Source organism: Nestor notabilis, unplaced genomic scaffold (assembly GCF_000696875.1).
Source record: "Nestor notabilis isolate BGI_N333 unplaced genomic scaffold, ASM69687v1 scaffold15271, whole genome shotgun sequence".
Classification (NCBI taxonomy): Eukaryota; Metazoa; Chordata; class Aves; order Psittaciformes; family Psittacidae; genus Nestor; species Nestor notabilis.
In genome coordinates, this window is record NW_009913580.1 from 26,755 (window position 1) to 45,778 (window position 19,024).

The 19,024-nt window shown below is 43.7% G+C and overlaps 1 protein-coding gene across 1 annotated transcript in view; it reads right to left on the bottom strand.

Annotated features, from left to right (window-relative positions):
* Positions 1-1,552: 1,552 nt before the first annotated feature.
* LOC104412524 (tomoregulin-2-like) overlaps positions 1,553-19,024 on the bottom strand; it is a gene marked incomplete at its 5' end in the record, with an annotated part of 32,608 nt that continues 15,136 nt past the window's right edge. Inside the window, 4 exons of the mRNA XM_010023265.1 lie at positions 1,553-2,182; positions 2,589-2,675; positions 7,585-7,743; positions 9,229-9,352. Of these exons, the coding sequence (XP_010021567.1) occupies positions 2,086-2,182; positions 2,589-2,675; positions 7,585-7,743; positions 9,229-9,352 (467 nt within the window). The remainder of the gene's footprint in view (positions 2,183-2,588; positions 2,676-7,584; positions 7,744-9,228; positions 9,353-19,024) is intronic.

A 19,024-nucleotide genomic window follows, 5' to 3' on the forward strand; every position in this document is an offset into this window, starting at 1 on the left:
ACCAAATAACTTTGGGAAGTTTAGAGATAGTGTGTTGTACTCCTATTTTCACTTCTAAGCGATGCCATGCTATTTTAGGCCAGGCCTTTTTCTTATTAGCTTTACTGCTATCAGTACATGGCAGTGTGTATGTGTTAACATTTGATTTTTGTATCTAATGTAAGTAAGTGACTGAAATAAACAATCCAGATCTGATAGCCCCAGTGGGGGGACTGGCATTTGGATTCAGCTCAAAATCTGTAGTTTGATGCTTGTTAGACTCCAACACCTCACTCCGAAAGCACAAAGCGTGGTGGTGGGGGCTGCAGGGTAGAGCTACGTTTGCCACCTCCAACCTAATCCTCAACCTCATGCTGAAGTGCTCCTCGGAGGTGCTCGCTGCCATTGCTGTCTTGGGTTTAGGTGACGGAGGGATGCCACTTAGGTATCAATGTAATTAACAGAGCTTGCAAGTCTCCCTAGAAAGGATCTTGTGTCACCAAACCTATACAGCCCACCAATGCCTGGGTTCCCCTCCACGTCACATTAAGCCTATGTGTGGGAGACAAAACCAGCAAGGACTGGGACAAAGAGGAGCATCGTGCAGTGAGTTTGAGAATGGAAATGTCCTTGTGGTCCAGGGGGCCAGCATCACGCCTGCTCGCTGCCTCTCTGCTGCGCTCTCCAACCCCGCACCATCACGCTTCAGATCCAAAAACAAGCCCTGAATATCAGAGAGCTGGTGAGGGACAGGAGCAGGGAGAACAGCCCCCTTCTCCCTCTGCCTTGCCCCAGCCCACAGCACTGGGAAGCAGATGGTCCCTGCAGGGCCAGCATCCCTGCGCTGCAGAGCCGTCACGCGCGGTCGCCTGCCCGCTGCCTGCAAAAGCACCACACTCCCACTCCCATCAATCAGCACAGACCAGGTGCCTGGAAGCATCTCTTGCCAATCGCCTTTTATTACCTTTAAAAAGCCAAGAAACCCAGAACAAGACAAAAACTGAGACGGTGTGAACATCATGCAATGGATTCACTTTAAAGCAGGCTCGGGGTGGGGGGAGACCAAAAGCCGTGTTAAGAGTAGAAGTACTGCTTCACCCGTGCCTGATGGCTGCATCGGGTGGGCTGTCGCCGGTGGGGTTGGTGGTGACTGTTGTGGGCGATCAGACCGGTGCTGAAGCAGGAAATGGAAACATACTCATGAGACATCATCCCAGGTAACCCCAGGTCTGATTCCGACCCAAATGCAATTTCTTACGTGGTGATGACAGTGAGAAATACTCCTGACTCTTGTCATGGGTACTTTCTGCCTCGGCAAAGTCTCTTTGGAAAGGAGCAGCACAAAGAATACTGTTACAAGGGGGTTTTAGTTCACTTATATTACTTAGTGTAACTAGTACTCCGGAAGTCAATTAGTGGAGTGGGTTATCCAGCAGGAGTGAAGCTACCACACTCTGCCCTTCAGTCTCACTCTGTCGTCCTCAAAATTCATCGCACAAACTAGGGTAATGCTACCTTCTCAAAAGAATGTGTTGCAGAGAGTTTCAGCTATCACGGAAATAACTTTGCATCGTGTCCATCATGTGCATGTGACAAAACACATGCCCTTATTTTCCTGAGATATAGCCAACATTTCACTTCATTACATTTAATGGAGTAGGGTCACCCGTAAAGTTATTCATAAGGTGGTTTTCACCTTCTCTTTGAAAAAAAATAAATTGTATCAGCATGTTCACGAGGTACAAACGGTGCTGGCATTTCAGCTGTTATTATGTTATTAACTTTTTTTAACCTAATAATTTTCAATCAACAGTAAGAAGCAATTTTCACTCACTCCAGTGACCAGAGTTTGAGATTCTGCAAGGCGTTCTTGTAGGGTTCACCTTGACAGACACCTAATTCCCTCCCAAATCGAAACATTACCCCCGACACTCTCATCACGGTTACTGACAATTTCCATTTCCCCTTTGGTTAGGATTTAATTTAGAAGGCAAAGACTTCCTAAGCTATGGGAGAGTAAAGATAGATGGTATGGGAGAAGAAGGCTGATGAAATGTAGTTGACTCCGGATCTGAAATATTTTATCCCTCCTCAATGTAGGTTAAATTATTCTTCACCTTTCCCACATCCATAATTGTCGCTGATCTTGGACCAACTCAAAACCCTACTACTGAGTTCAGTAGACTCAAAATTGCCACTAGAACTGGAAAAAGAAAAAAAAAAAGATTTGTTAGTGTCCATATACAATATCCCAAGACTATACACAGCTATGTATGAGATACAGCAAATTTAAGAAAGGCAATTTTTTTCTCATCACTGAGTATTTATTATATATAACAAATACATGAAAAAGAAAAAACTATATTGTGTGATATAAATAGTTTATTTACATTACAGAAAAACATCAAGACAATGTATACTATTTCAAATATATCCATACATAATCAAATATAGCTGTAGTACATGTTCTCATTGGTGTAGATTACCACAAATGCAAGGCAACATGTGTAGATCTTGTCTTAATCTTTTGTCTATAATACTGTATTTTGTAGTCCAAGCTCTCTGCAGTTAGTTTTGCCATTGTGGAAACATGCGCTCTTTAAATTAACCTTGTCGATGCTCTTGTTGTGTTGTCTGAACTGTAGTGCCCTGTGTTTTGCTTCTGTCTGTGGATTCTGTTGCTCCTGGGACATTTCCTGGAAAAGAGAGTTGTGAGAATACACAGCTCTTAACAATGCATCTGCTCGAGCGGTGGCACAAGCATCCTCTGGCCCTCGACATGTTTCCTCTTCAATTACATGAAATGGGCTGGCTAATGGCAACAGTACCACAAAAGTACCCCCAAAACACAAACCCCACAGAACATACTGTAAACAAAAATATGGCAAGGGAAATGCCAAGATTCCTGCTCCTCCCTGGTGAGCGGTGGTGACTCTGCAGCGCTGTGACAGCCCCAGCTGCACCGCATCACTCATCTTTAAATAGGTTTACTTTCAGCGAGGTGCAGGTGGAAGATTTAGGACAGTCTCATGCTCACCTGCTCAGCATCCCAGGTCTGTGAAGCATTTACAAAGTGGAAGCAGGGGCTGCCTTTCCGAGGAGCTAAGCGTCTGCAATCCCTATTAGTCTCCATGGAAATGCTCCATGTTCAGCTCATTAGTGAGCAGCTACTTTACTTACGGGTGCCTGCACCGTGCTACACTCCTCACATGGCTGCTTGGCTTAGTGTGGAAAGCAACTGTACTGGAAAGACCCAAATCTTATTTTCCTTTTGGGTAGCTGCAAAAGCAAATCTCTTCTGCCCCAGGTCTTCACAGTGCTCCTCAGCAAGGGCACGTTTCAACCTGTCACCTGCAGCAGCATCAGCTTTGGGGATGCTATGAAGCGTTTTTCCTTAATGGGAAAGTAATACCGTGTTTCTGGTTTTCTCCCATGGAAAGGCACCCTTAGGGAGCTCTTTTTTCAGCTGAAGTTCGGTGTGAGTGTTTAAGCCCAGCTGGCCTCATTCTGCCCTCTGCTAGGGCAGCTACACAAGAAAGACTGAAACACCCTCTTGGAGTGGCATGACAGAAAGCGCCACGATAACCCAGTCCATACTGACATGGAAAGTAATTCCCTTTGTATTGGGCTAACTTGTTTCTCTGTTTACAGGAGGGCTTTCTGCAGCGTTCTGTGAAACCCTATGGGTTATGCACTGGGGAGAGCCCACCCTCAGCGCAGTGGGAGCTCAAAGCACTGTCTTTCAGCTCTGTGTCGAACAACTAACAGCAAAACAGAGTGAAATAAGTTTTCACTGACCCCTTAAAACCAAAAAGGCTATTTTTGTTTCTGTTGAATGGGAGCGATGCTATAGTTTCGTGACGCCAACAGAAAGGCTAAACAAGAACATAAGGACTTATGAAGCATTTCAAAACTCTGAAACACAATTATATAAGTGTGTAACAAAATATGGGTCAGATTGTCCTGACCAACAGGACCACCCCCTCATGAGAAACTGCACGGCTGTGTATTATATTGTGCCTCATTCCTTTCTTGGAAGCAGTAAAGTAGGCTGCTATCTTTACTCCAGGAAAAATAAGCGCTCTTGGAGGTCACAGCAGAGCTTTCATTATGAAACTAACGCCGAGTTTAGCTGGTTTGCGATTTCATGACAAACTCATTATTCAGTGTGTGTTCCTAAAAAGGCGATCAAGCTTTCCGAGTGAGTCAGGGAGCCGCTGTTAGCAAACACAGGCTGATTCACCGAGCCGCATGTCATGTCATGCACACTCTGACAGCCTCCCAGCCCCGACTGTCCCCAGGCGGCCTCTCCTGCCCAGTCAGCGGGATACTGCACAGCAGGACCCTCCATGGGAGACAGCACTGACACCTCGACACAGTGCTGAGAGGCAAAGCTAGTAAATCCTCCTGCAGATGCTGGCAGCCCCAAGCTACCTGAGTCCCAGAGGATGAGGGTTTACAGCAGAAAGTGCAGCCCTGCTTTGCCCAGCACTCAGCCACGAGAAGGTGGGTTGGGGAACCAGGCGTGGGGAGCCACAGTGGGCACAGCCAGACTGGTTTTGTAAGAAACATGGAGGTACCAGGTGGCTGTGGATGACCAGGATGGTCAGTAATCCCAGGGGATGCAGCTGTGCATTCCCAGAGAACAGTGGATACCGACTGCTCCTGCTGGAAGCAAGGAGATGAGCATCTCACAGGTGCCTTCCCAAAACTGTCACTGACAGCATGTATACAGGCACTTAGGCCAAGGTCGAGAGAAATCGATTCACATGTAGAGATTATCCAATTAAGACGATGAAAAAGCATCTTTTAACCAAAAATGCCCATGTTTTAATTGCATAATATGCTACACTACCAATTGATGCTTTCATCATCAATTGGGAAGGCCCCAGGATCAAGTACCAACACCACAACTACTGAAATGCAATGCAATTGCATTTACAGGTAGGTTGTGTCTGAAGTGCATTTGGGTTTCCTAAAAGGGGTGTTGGCACTTAACCAGCTTTTTAGAGTTAATCACCCGCTAAAATTGAGTGACAGCTTTTCCTTGGTCCTTAACTCTTTAATCAAAAGTTCTTTGTAGTGCTCTGTGTGTGGGATGCATTCATTTATGAACACAGCAGTTACATCAATGTAAACGAGGTACTGGAGCACAGGCTGCCTGCCCTCCCTCCATTGAAGCCTGCTTGCAAGCTGGAGTTACTCACAATGTGATTCATAGCAGGTAAAACGTATTACGCATTCATTTTTAATCAAGTTATTTCTTCACATAAATAAGCTGCTGTGACTAAACATTAGGGAAGCACTAAAAATGCAAAGCTGTAAAGAAAACTGATGAGAACCATTATGACACTAGGCCATACCTATATTATTTACCATCCTCCTTCACTTCTATCATTGCTTCTCTTCTGCCTTACCTCTAAGATAAAAGTCCTTGGGTGTAGGAACTGTGCCTCACTGCTCCACTTCCTCCCCTCTGTATCTCTTGGCTTCTGGTCCCCTACTTCTCCACCCCAGCTGCTGATTCCCACCAATAGCACTAGCGATGAGTAGCTGGGTGGCCAGCCTCATCAAGGAATTAACCCACTTGAAATCAGCTTCGTTGGCTGAGTCCATCCCCTGACTGGGTTCATTGTGTGGCTACAGAAGTACCAATGCTGGCAAAAGAGCATTGGCAGGACCAGGTACCCAGGAGCAAGGGCAAACTGCCCCTGTCAGCAGCACAGCTCATTTAGTCAGATTAAAGTGTGTGTGCAACAATGGTCCTAAAAGTGCCCAGGAGTTGCTCAGAGCCTTCCAGCAATGTAGGACGCCCCGTATATCAGCACCAGTGTACAGCTGTGATTTTAAGAGCAACAACAGTAATGATACCTAGAAGATTTACAATGGTAGTCTTATGCTGCTCAAATGCAGAGTTTGGACACAGTGCACTGAACTCGTTTGGTAAATTAATTAGGTGAAGCTGTACTGAAATTAGCAGCAAAGAATTTGGCTGCAGCATCCTCTAAGTGAGTGAAGTTTCCCTTCTTTCTCCCAGGAACCTGTTAGGATGGTTTTAGCACTTTCCAGAGTTCAGAGTGTGGAATTCAAACCAGTACAGTCAGGTTCTTCACGCAGATAACTTCAAAAACCTCAATTACTTATGCATATACTGCCACAACATGCTCTTGTCATGTGGATTTCTCTTAGGCCACTTAAGGGTACACTTTTGCAAATGCATCTCGAATCATTATGCTGGGACAGAGGATGCAGTAATTACATCCATTACAGAAAAAAAGTCAAAAGATCATGAATTAACTTGGTCACAAAGTGTGTGGGAAAAGGTACCATCCATGTATGAAAACAGTGTGATGGGTAATTTGCATTATGGTACGAGATCACTGAAAGCACACTGTCTTCATTCTTCAATGTAAAATACTCTGTGTTACTGTGTCGAGGTGACAAACTAGAGTCACTCAATGAAATGATGCAGAGCATTTGTTCCATTATCAGTTACTACACCACCTTCTTTTTCTTATTACAAGCTACCATTTTGCCTGTTTGAATTACTTCTGTGAATACCCCCATAATCTACTGCTTGTTCGGCATTTACCATTGAGCTGATGGACTCAGCGTGGCCAAAAAAGCAGCTACCTTTCATCAGATGGTTTTGTTTTATGCCTTGAGGACAGAGAATGATTTATGATTCTTTTTCTTATTTCCAGGAACAAATTCTACACCAGTCTTCCAGCCAGGTAGTGCAACATAGGGACTGAAATATATCTGAGATTTTATTCTCTGCAGAGGTATGATGTCTGGCATTTATTTATTTCTTTTTTAGTTTAAAAATACATTTATTGCTAAAAGAGTGATCTATCAGTCTTGCTAGCTGAATTAATTTAACCTTGTGATTTCTGGGAGGAGCCCGAAGATGTCTAAAGTTCAGAACTTAACTTATACCAAGCCCTCCCAGAGACAGTAAGACAGTTCAGTGGGGAAGTAGTAGCACATGTAGGAGGGGAAGGACTGCATCTACACCTCATGTTCTGAACTACCCTGGGGCTGTCGCTTCCATTCCAACTACCCTTTCCTCCTCATTAAAGAAAAAACCAAACATCATACATGGCTTGGTGTGCCACCATCTAGAGAAGACCGTAAACATGTGTGGTACCTTTGAACATGTATATATGTCTAATGAAATCATTTAATCAACGGGATTGCAAACAGGCTTAAAAGTTTGTATGCTTTGCCTGATTAGGACTAAGGGAATGGGCCCTTGAGGAAACCAGATGGAGATATGATTAGTTTTATTAAGTGTTGATCCAGCTGCTGTATTTATATTCCCCTATTTATATGAACAATATTTGTCCAAGCATCTGAATGCAAAATAGGAACCTTCATTTGCTGTAGGCACTGTTGCTACCTAAGTTTGATTAAGATGGAAGTAAAAATTCAGTTGTAATTATGAGGCAGCACTGGTTGGCTGGACCAGACGGTATCTTCTGTTTGTTGGTGAATTAAACAGCATTTGTTATCAGCAGTGTCACTGCAGAAATCCATATAATCAGTGCACATAGTAGGCAAAACAAAAGTCTTTTCTTATTGCAAAATACCAGAGACACTGACCTTGTAATACAGAGGACTACAACACAGATGATAGCAATCTGGATGGTTCCAATCACAGCTGCTATTAAGACATACTGAAATCGTACTGGACCTGGAACCACATATAAAACGCTGTAGTCCTTTTTTTCACAGTGTTGTCCAGTATAGCCGGCATCACATCTGAAACAAAAAGTGTATTTTTCTGGTTATCTGCTGCTTTGAAAGAACGCAAAACCCAAAAATTACATCTGAAAAAAAATTAGTTGCCTGAGCATGAGCTTATGTGTTTTTTTTGCAGGATGGGCTCCCCAGAGAGAGCATCGGTGCCTCCTTGACCTCTCAGGGCAGACCTCAGGTCCTAACATCACTGCAATAGTGCCAGGAGGTGCCCAGGGAGCTGGGAATTATCTAGCATCAAGTGAAACTACTTGCATGTTGTGTTGAGAATCCATTTAGTTCCTTGCACAACATATTTTACATTTCTCTCTTTCTTTGGGGAGGTGGGGGAGGGTGAAAAGCCATCTAGTTGTGGTTCCTTATGCAGATTACCCCTAAGGAGGTGATAAGCAATCATCCAAGCTCCATATGAAATGTGATTAGATGTTCCTGCAAGTGGATACATCATTTACATTTTGTCTGGTTGCTATAAAAAACCCTCTGTTGATACTGCAACCATCCACCCAACACCGCTTGCTGCGCTGCTCACCAGGTCCCATCCTGTAGCCTGACATCTCTCCTTTTGTGATTTTGGGGAAGAAACAGTGGGTTTCCCATTTTAACTCTTGCTAAAATGCCCAAGAAAGAAGTTGTGAAAATCCAGGTCAGTGGCAGCAGCAACCATAAAGAGACTGAGGCAGATTGCTTGGGGCCTTCTCAGAAGTGTTAGTGGCACACTAACCCTGATGGGTTAAGCCTTGTGCTTCCACCCTTTTCCTCTCCTACATTCCCACAGCAGCCAGCAGCTTGAGAAAAGGACATTTTACAGCTGAATGGAGAACCTAAACTGGAGCAGCTGAAAAGAGCAAAACGTGCCCTGGCTCTCTGTGGGAGCTGGGAGAAAGTGGCTTAAAGGATCTGCCCTGTGGGATAAGCCTGGTCCGTATCTTAGCTCTCTGAGTCCAATGTCCCAGGAATATGGTCCTTCATGCGTAATAGTCCTTTTCTTTACCACCTCAGGACTTCAGAAGTAACATCCCCACCTCTGCAGGGGGGCATTCACTGCAGAAACATGTGCTTTCACTATTACTCCTCTTCCCTGCCCTAACCTCCTCCAAAGACTCCCACACGGAGTCACCTTCGCCCCAGCTCTCTGCCCCATAAGCATCCCTCCTGCCATAGCAGGGACATACTCCTGGTGGCATGCCTTTCCCTCAGACTGAGGAGGCTATCTGGTTGCTGTCTGAGCACTTTGTGAAGTGCTTTTAAAAATATATCTAAATATAACTCAAGGTTACTGAATGTTTTTACAATCAATTAACATGGTGCATAACTCAATACACTTGCGCCACACAAAATGGGGATTTTGTTGAATAATTTAAGTCTAATGGGTTTTGTAGCACAAAGGGCCACGGTTACCATTGTTTTCCATAGTTTATCTATATTAAGTGTTTTTTGTATGTCAACATTTTCATGCGTGTAGCCTTTAGTCCTTGGTGGAAGGGTTACCTGCAAGACGGTTCCAGCATGTTAGTGGAGTGCTCACACTTGCCATGCATGCAGAAGCCATTGTAATGCTCTGGACAAGGGATGTAGATGCCTCTTGCACTTTCTTCCAGTTTATTTGCATTCTCTGTGAACACAGGTGAAGGGAACATTAACCTGACAATGCAGAGTAAGGTGGAATGATGGAAAGAACTCAACATATAAAAGAAAGGAAAATCAGAAGAACGAGATGTGAAAGATGTTGTTTATGGAAGCAAGAGCAAGGGTTTGCACCTTGAAACAGGTCAGCTGATGTAGATGAAAAGCTTTGAAGGTTTTCTGACATTCTTTTGCATACCTAATTCCTGTCAAGTTACAGCAAATGAGACACCAGAAAAAATAATTTGACTATTCAAAACCTGATTACAGAATAGCACATAAAAAATGCCTGATCATTCCTGTTATCCTCTATGGACTGTCTCCTCACACCCAGGCAAGCCTAGGAAGAAGACTCTGGATATTTGCATGCAATATACCATTACAATATACTTCATTATTCAATACAACACATTCAGAAAGATGATTTTATGGCTGAATTAGAGGAGCAGGAGGCCAGACCTGAAGTTTATCACCAGTACTGCACACTTGTGCCCCAGAGCCCTCTGGCTTCCTCTTTGTCTACAACACGGGTACCTTTAAACTGGTTTGACTTTCTGGGCCTGCTTCTGTAGCCGCTAGTAGTCACTGGGACTGCAAATCCTGGAAAATATTTCCCTCTGTGTGGCCAGGAAAATGGAGGCTTCAGTTAGTGTGTGTGCTCAGCATTTACATCATGGGCTGAAATGCAGCGTGTTACTTGCAATACACTCACATGAATTTTTCAGACCACTGAGATGTTAATTGTACTGGGCAATATTGGCAAATTCCTCCATTTAAACAATATTTATGATATCCGAAATGGTAAAAATCCCTTTTCTGTGGTAGTATCATCTAGCAACAATTAATTAAAAACAGAAGAAAAAAGTCTCATGATAGATATCTAAGGAAATATAGTTTGTACACAAGTTGAAGCATTTGCATCTTCCAAAGGAAGTCCCTGAGTGTTATGAAACAATTGCAGTTTGTGTTCTGCCTCCAAGCCAGTAGTGCTGGCAGTAGGTATGCTTAGGTATTATCCCACCTTTGGGAAAAGTGTGTGTGGCAGATCCAAGGTTCGGATCTTCATAATGAATTTATTTCCTGTCACTGCTGTCCAAGGAGAGTTTTAAAAGTCTCTAACAACTCGCACTAATAAAGTTGGTTATATTGTCCTTATGTTAAAACAGCAAATGAGAATGACATGGCAACGTCTGCACCCCTGCAGACAGCACCAACTTCTATCATTAGGACTTTCAAGACCTCTGCATTACGGACAATTACTTCATCTTTTAAAATGCAAGTATGTTGAACACAAACCTGCCTGCTTCTCCTGGTTCCCTGCTTGCGTTGGGATACCTGTGTAAGGCTGCCATGAAGGCTCTGTGTTAATGACATGCAGCACAGAAGTAGACGTCTTGGTGCAGGACCATTCCTGGGCTTGGGGCTGACAGCTACCCCTGGGATGGCACAGACAGGATGTGCTGACAGGGGGCATGTTACAGGCATGGTATAACCTTCTCGGGGAGCTTGCCTGGGAATTTCTGCCTCTGGAAAGAGGTGGCAGCAGAAGGTCCATTTGGTCTCATGCCAAACACTTTTGGCTACCTATCACTCTCTAGGTGAGGCACTGGCTATCAGCATGTGAAATATATGACAGAGAGTTATCATCCCACCAGGACTTCACGTATGTTCCTTTTTTCCACCTGGAAATCTTCCCAGAACAGAAAAAATGAGTGACATGTATCAGCTATCAATGGACTTGCCCAGTGCACACCTCTGCTATGGACCACATTCGAATATATTTCTGTCCAGGAAACTGCAGCAAGAAATACGGGATCCGTATTAATATGTATTTTCTTTTCTATTGTGAAAATATTATGCCATTTCCTTGAAGTCTTCCATTATCAAGAGGAAGTTCACTTCCTTTCTGAAGAACAGGAGACTGCTGTGTGTATTTCTGATCCTTCCTTCTCAGGTACCAAGATATTTCTGTGATGTTTGTGTGCCACCACTAACCCGTGTGAGAATCCCTTCCCTCTCAGATGAGCCAGCAGTGTTGCTAAAATGGTAGCATACCATTTGGTTTCTTTCTTTTAAAGGCATGATCCAAGGTGGTGAGGGAAATTGTTCCTTTCAGGACAGACTAATCTACTATGACTTGAAAGGGGGATCAGGACCTCTCCCAGGCTTGCAGATGCTCTCACTCGGTGTAAGCTGTAGGGCTGGTAAAAAGAGGAATGATTTTTCCTCCTCCTGTAATCATGAGGGTAGAAACGGTGTTTCTTTAAAAAGGTCTCTAGCATAAAGTAAATCTAGGATCCTGCAGAACTTGTAAGCACACCTCTAAGTGTAATGTTATGATGCAAAATGCTTTTCTGTATGAAAAATGAGATGGCCCAAGCTTTGCTAGCACTTCACAGGATAAGTACTTCATTTGGGAACACTTATTATCTCGCTCGAAGAGACTACAAAACTTACATATGAGTTGTCTGTAGTCCCCCATTTTGACTGATAACTCCTCTAAAAGAATTAGGGATTGAACATAAAGGCAGAGAGGGGGACAAAGAGTTGTATTTAGTCTGATCTGCCATTTCAGCCATTCGAAAGACAGACCGCAATAAAAGCATCATTTAGTTCAGAGTAAGTTCCCTTCTTCGAGCACATTTGAATTCATCCAAAATATTTTCTTCCCTCAAAACAGGTTATTTTTCTCATTACATAAAACATCTTTTCAGATTCAAAACAGAGACCCAAACACCAAGATATGCTTTAAAAGTCCCTTCATGTTTAAACTGACTGCTCTCATTTCTGAAGGATGTGAGCCCTTTTCAGTAATCCAGCCGTCAATGAGATACTAACTCTCATGAATGCATTGCAGGGTTTACATCACTGTGAAATAAGAATTATAAATCATTTCTAAAAAGAGAGGATATGAATAAAAATATGTATGAATTATGAATAAAACAAGAACTGCACGATTAAAAAACTAAACCTAAATGAAATAAATTTGGATTATTTATAAATTTAGTACTAGAGGCAATCTGCACTGATCAGATTATAGCATCACTAAACTAAGGAGCCCCTTTTACCACACCAACCTTACGCCTACAGAGAGCAAAGCCTAAGTACAAAGTTAACCACTCTTTCCTCTAAGCACAGTAGATCAGTATTCATAAAGCAATGACACAGACCAAAGTGTTTGTGTGGTGGCTTTGAAGTTAGCCAGGTTTCAGTAAAGTTAAATTCAGTAGCTCCTCTTCAAACATTAGAGTTGCTGCATTATCGGCAACTATGCATGGAAGTTTTATCTGCACCAAAACCACAGATTTTCACCTTTTGGTAATGGCTAGAATTTGAGACAGAAGCTGTAAAGCCAAGATGAAGTCTGGACTGACTGGATCAGACCCTCCTACCTCTGGACAAACGTAAATCCTGCCACATTTCTCTAAGTGCTTATGCTTTTTATTGCAAAAAGGAAGTACACCCTCATCCCTCAGATCAACTGTATTCAGAAACTGCATTTCTGGAAGCATTTTTCTGATACACAGTGCCACTTCGAAGAAGCCAACATCTTCTGCCTTTCTGCAACGTTTTTTGCATCTTTAGCCTAACATGACATTTCATATTGTTCACATCTTTTGTTAGTGCCAGAACATGACATGATAGCCTATCATATAAGATGCACTAGTCAAAACAGATTATTTTTAAACGCATTGAAGCCAGATGCTACTTTGTGTAGACTGAAACAGCTTATCTATCGTCTTGCTTCCTAGAGGAGTCTCCCAGTTGAACACTTGCTCTCCAACCTTTCTGTGGATGGCAAGGAGATGCTGAGACGACGAGCTATTTCACTGGGTAAATTTGATCCTAAAGAGCCACCCAGTGATCTTGATTTTCCTGATGGATTATCTGCTGAATTCAAAAGCTGAAACAGTCAGCTCAGTTGCAGGACCCGACTCTGCAAGTGATGGAAACAACGCAGCAAGTTTCTTCTCTGGGCAGCCCTCACCAGCCCTCAGCTCCCATCTGAGCTCGCGTGCAGCTTCTGCTACACAATTTGAACATGTGGAGGAGTGCTGCTGACAAACGAGTAAATCCATTAGTGCCCTTGATGAGGATTACATGAAGCACTGCCTGGAGTGCCCAGAAAATTCTTTTCACACATAAGTTCCTGCAATCCACTTCGGAGTAATTAGATGAAAATCTAAGCAAAACCATAGAATTCTCTGTCCAAAAATGGACTGCCAGGCACTGAACAATCAGTTCTGCAGGGCTGGTAATTCTCTTGTTCTTTATGTTTGAACCAGTGAGACTTTCTAGGTGATTTTCTAGGCAATTTCAGGCAAACAAAGTAGAGGTCCACACCTCTGAATTATCACGTTAGCTGTTCACTGCTGTACAGTGAGTAATGTTGGAGCTTATGGAAACTGTAACTCACAGTTTAGGCCCATGACAAAATATTGGCTAATGTACGGTGTTAATACGTAGTGTACAGTCATCACTGGACCAAGGCAGGTCCTGGAAATACATGCATATATTTCATCAAATAAGGGATGAGATGGTGAATGATGTGCAGCAGAAGCTATTTTGACACCTGTCTCATTGGAAACAGTGGTTAAGGAGAATTGACTTACATAACAATTTAATCTTTAAATGTTGCTGAAGTCAGCCAAATTTGCAGCTGAACACTGTTGCTGGTATTGAGATAGTGACTCCTTACACATGACTTTGTCAGAGGATTTATGAAGGAGAAAAGGGATTTTTGGGTCAAATATGTGTCCTTAACCTTCTCAACCCCTTTTGGAAGTGTGTCCCTCTACCTCCTTTTACCTCCTTGGCAGTTCTCCCAGTGATATGCTGCAGAGCATGGCATTGGGAAGTTATTTAGAAAAGATCTTCTGCTCTGCATGATAGAGACTTGGTACACAATTCCTATTTGAAATCAAAATAAAGGTCCAGAGAGTCAGAGGTCAACCTCTGGAGCAAATGTAGAGGATGCCCTGAGCTTTGTGGAAGAGCTTCAGTGACTGATGACGGGTGGGAATCTGAATCCTATGAATGAGCCTAAGGACAGTTTATGTTACTAGTCGTCTGTCTTCACAGAGTCAGCAACTGTTGCTTTTTTGGGGGTAAAAGGGAGCTTCCTCAGCCCAGGAATGTTTGGAGGAACAGTAGAAGGTCCCTCTGCAAAGTCAGGAGGAACGGGGTGGTAATGGTGCTGCTCCCTCTGAAACTGCAGAATTGCTTTAGCAGGTTTCCTGATACTTTCCCACCTCTCTAACAGCATGTAACAGGAATTGAGGTCCCGTAGCAACTTATGAGGATAAAGTCCTTAAGCAGGCTTCCTACTTAGTTGTAATGAAGAACCGTGATGATAAATCCCAGCTCAGACGCAGCTCTGATGAGAGAAAAGAGAGTTCTCCAAAATCTTTGCACAACAGCTCCAGACACTCTGCCCTTGACAGAGCTGCCAGAAGCCACGCTGCCATCCACCAACACAGCCATACCTCACCACTAGCAACTACTCAGATCTGACCTATTAATTAACTTGACACAGTATGTTCCCTTCTTATAAGACCTTGCTCTTTATCTTACGAATATAGAGTGTCTCTTTACAATGAAGAAAATGTGTGCAAGCAACTCGCATGAAAATCACTGTTTGGGTGGGTGTTGGAGTGAACATGCAGAAGGAAGTGCTTGCTGCCACTCAAGAGGGAGCTCACCAGCCCACTCTTCCCGAGAGCTAGTGGAAAGTGAGACACCAAATGTCAGCTGAAAACGTCTGGCACCACTCTGCTGCAGCCCTAGCCTAAATTCATCCTGCAGCCATTCCAAGTACAAACTTCAAGCTTGTCTTTCCACATAAACTGCACAAAAAAATACCCTCCCCATATAAGCTACTTTACCAAAGGCGGAAAAAAAAAAAAAGAGAGAAATGGAACTTTGTGAATTAAATGACATTCATTTCTCAGGCACAAAATAGGCTTGCTCAACACAGTAATTTATTAATTTTAAATGTCCCTATGCAAATGAGTTCCCTGGAATAAGATAACATCCACTTTCCTTTTCAGAAATAATCTAGTGCTTTTTCTGCTTGAGATGATGGCAAGATGTCCTAGCACACTTGGAAAAAAATATTGAGCTCTGTCTTTTGCAGCAATGTATCGTAATTATTCAGCATGCTGCCATAATTAATAATAGAAACCGATGAATTAAGACACTAATAATCCCCAGATGTTCAAATAGAGAACTTTCAGCTTGTCAGCATATATATGTGAGCTATGCTATATATGATAAAGCTGTCTCTGAACTTTTGAAATCAAGAAGCACTTTTATTTACAACATCTGTGAACAGATCTTCCTTATTTGAGAAGACTGTTTGAAATTAGGCAACTTGTTAATGATTTTCTTGCACATAACAAGACCACTTTTCTGCTCAAAACTAAAGGGAACCTTTTTTTTACCCCTCATTTGTTTTTTTCAGTGGCCACAGTCCACCTGCATTCATTGGCTAGACTCCTGACTCCTTCCCCTAGAGACTGTATGGACTCTGAGCAGCTGAGGCTCCTACACGAGTAGGTGCTACCAAGTAGCTACTGCAATACAAGATGCAATACAACCCCAAAATAGCACAGGGATACAAGTACACTCTAGCAACCATTGCTCACATGCCTGAACAGGAACACCCAGTAATATTAGCCAAGACAAAAGAGAAAAACACCACATGGGATAAAGTGTTGCTCCAAACCAGCACTTTCTCAGTGTTCAGGTGCTCACAATAGATATATTCCCCCCTGGGGTGACCATTTCATTTATGGAAGTAAAGCAAGCTGCTGTGTCACCTTGTCTGACCTCCTCCACTTCCCAGCACCCCATTTCATCCACTCACTGCTATTGAGGCCATCGGTAAAAGCAGTGGTCACCGCTGCGGATGCTGCACAAGTGCCTCCACACTTGGTTTGGGACATCAAGAGATGATGGACTCACCTCTTCCTTCAGCAGCTTCCTGGAGTGGTTCATCGCTGTGTGTGAATGTCACCTGCCTGCTTCCCAGTCCAGCAGACTGAAAAGGTCTTCAGGTCCCCATGTGGCCTCTTTGTTAGTTGTCACCAAGTCATCTCTCAATACTTTCTTTTGTGGATAAACTACACAGATGGAGCTCTTTAAGACTGCCGCTACAGGCGCCGGACTCGAGGCCTGCAATCATTGCTACAGATGGGATTTTATGATGAGGGGCTGTACTCTGGATTTATCAAAGCCTTGGGTAAAGGGGCCCTTACAGTTCGTGCTTCCTTCTTTTGTGCCAGGATTGAATAAATCTGCCTTAACCCCATTCCTAGAATAGATTATATCCTTCTTTGTGCTAACTCAGCTAGTCTTTGTTTTTAGCATGCTGATGACGTTCCCTCCACTCAGATCCCCCTGTCTAAGGAAGATGCCACTGGCCCCATGGGAGTGGCTTCCTCCCCTTTCAGAAATCAGCCATGCAAAGAAAGAAAGGCGTAGTTTTTCCTCTTGCATATGATCTCCTTAGGCAGCTCATGACAGAGCCCTTAGAGGATGAGATAACCTTATTATTATTGTAATTCTGTGTTGAAAAAAAGTTAGTGTCAGTTTAGAGATTTGTGAGGTTCCCTCCAATTAGGCTGCGTGCCTGAAGGCAGAGAGAGTAATGCTGTATCCATCACATGCGGCACAGCACGAGCGGAGCGGGTGTCACCCCTCTGTGACAAATTCCTCCCAATGGCTCAGCTGACGGCTTGCTTTGCCTCCCATCCGCCTCTCCTTCAGCTACTCGTTAGTTCCAGTGCTGGAGTGAGGCAAAAATGGACTGTAGGAACAGGACCATGGCTCCTCTTTAAGTTCTCCCTCTGCAAAAGTATGCCTGAGTTGCAATTTACTCTTTAATAACAGATTAAACAGAGATGGAAATAACCATTACACTATGTCCATGTTAGCAGCAGAAAGCGCTTCTTTATATGACCAAATCGCATCTCCTTCAGAGCAAGCAGGCATGGAACTACAGAACGAGGCAGAGGGCGGCTAGGAGGGATGCTGACATAGGAAACATCTCTATATTCAGCGCTACCTTCTGGGGCACGGGAGCAAGACAACTGCACAGCCCCATGCAGCACATACAAACACATCTCCCTGTTTTGCTTCTCCCTGGCAGCAAAACCAAGCCATAGCTATTCACAACCACAACCGTTCCCCATCTAAGACCCAGCACCACAGCAAAATCAGTTGACTTTGTTAAGTGGTGATTAAGGAACAAAACTGCCTGAACTTGACCGAGTCCTGTCCTGCTATTTCTGCTTTGTGTGCTACAATGCAATTTCTTTATCAAAGCAGCCCTGCTAGTGCATCACTCCAAGAGGGGCTTATTTATATGTAGATGTGGCTATATGACATTTCCAAATGCCATTCATTTGCATATGAAGGTTCCACTTTTCCCCCCCATTTTGAGTAAACAGAGTCTGCTGCCACTCCAAAGCAGTGCTTTCACTCAGTTGGAGCTTTCTGAGAGCGATCCTCCTTAAGAAGCTTAAAACCCCCTGAAACACCTCATTTTCATAACTTGCAACCTTGGCTATCAGTAGTGCCTATGTGTAGGTCTTTTGATTCATAGCTGTACATTCAATACCAAACTGAGTGCAGAGAGCAAAATTGCAAGACCTTAAGATTTCATATGAAATGGCTACAGATAATTTGCAATACAAATCAATATTTGCAAATAGGTCAGAAATATGACAGAAGCTTGTTGTCATCCTAAAAAAGGCTGGGGGTCACATTCACTATAGCTATGAAGATGGTAGTAATTTTTGTCACTGCTCTTTCACTTGAAAACAAGAGCAGGAGCTTGTTGCGAGAGATGATGAGGAGCTCCGAAACTGCAAACCTAATACAAAACCTCAACCTTACATAAAGCTGGGAAAGCTGAGTGGACATTATATATTCAGCTGTCTTGTCAAAGAAAGACAAGGCTGAAGCAGATGGTATGTGGGCAAAGTTTCAACCTGAATACATTGCCTTCTAAAAACCAATGGTGCTAGGAAAACAGCCCGATTTTGTGGCACGAGGCGGATGAACACATTACCTGCACATTAGAGAGCCACCTGATGCGGAGCCTCGAGGTGCGTGTTGTGGAGGAGCTGGAGGAGCTTCCCACTGACAATATACGTATGGAAAACCAAGAATCTCAACACCTGTCACATACCACCAAGAGTGAGTTGTACGAATTATGTATAATATAGGTTGAGCCCCATCCTTGTACACACTTGCACTGGGATGCACAGCCAAGGGTGTGTGCCGAAGGAAATGGTCTTTCGGCATCAGCGGGCGGCGTGGGAGTGCTGATGGCATGCAGAGTGGATGGCAGAGTCACCAGACATCCGCTGTCCTCCTCCCTCACAGCTCAGCCATGCTCTATGGCTGTGAGCAGACCTCCTCCACATCCCCACTACCTCGTGGGCAGGCAAATGCCAAGGTGAGGATGAGCCGCTCCCTCAACCCCCTGCTCCGCCTACAGTCAGGGGACTACAACAGGCACTTCCAGACTGTGACAACAAGCACAACAACCCCTGGGAGTCACCATCACTGTGCTCTTACCTTATGGAGTTTCACCCATCTGCCACTGTGTTTCTAAAGGACTTCATCCTCCTCCCCTGCCAACTGGTAGATA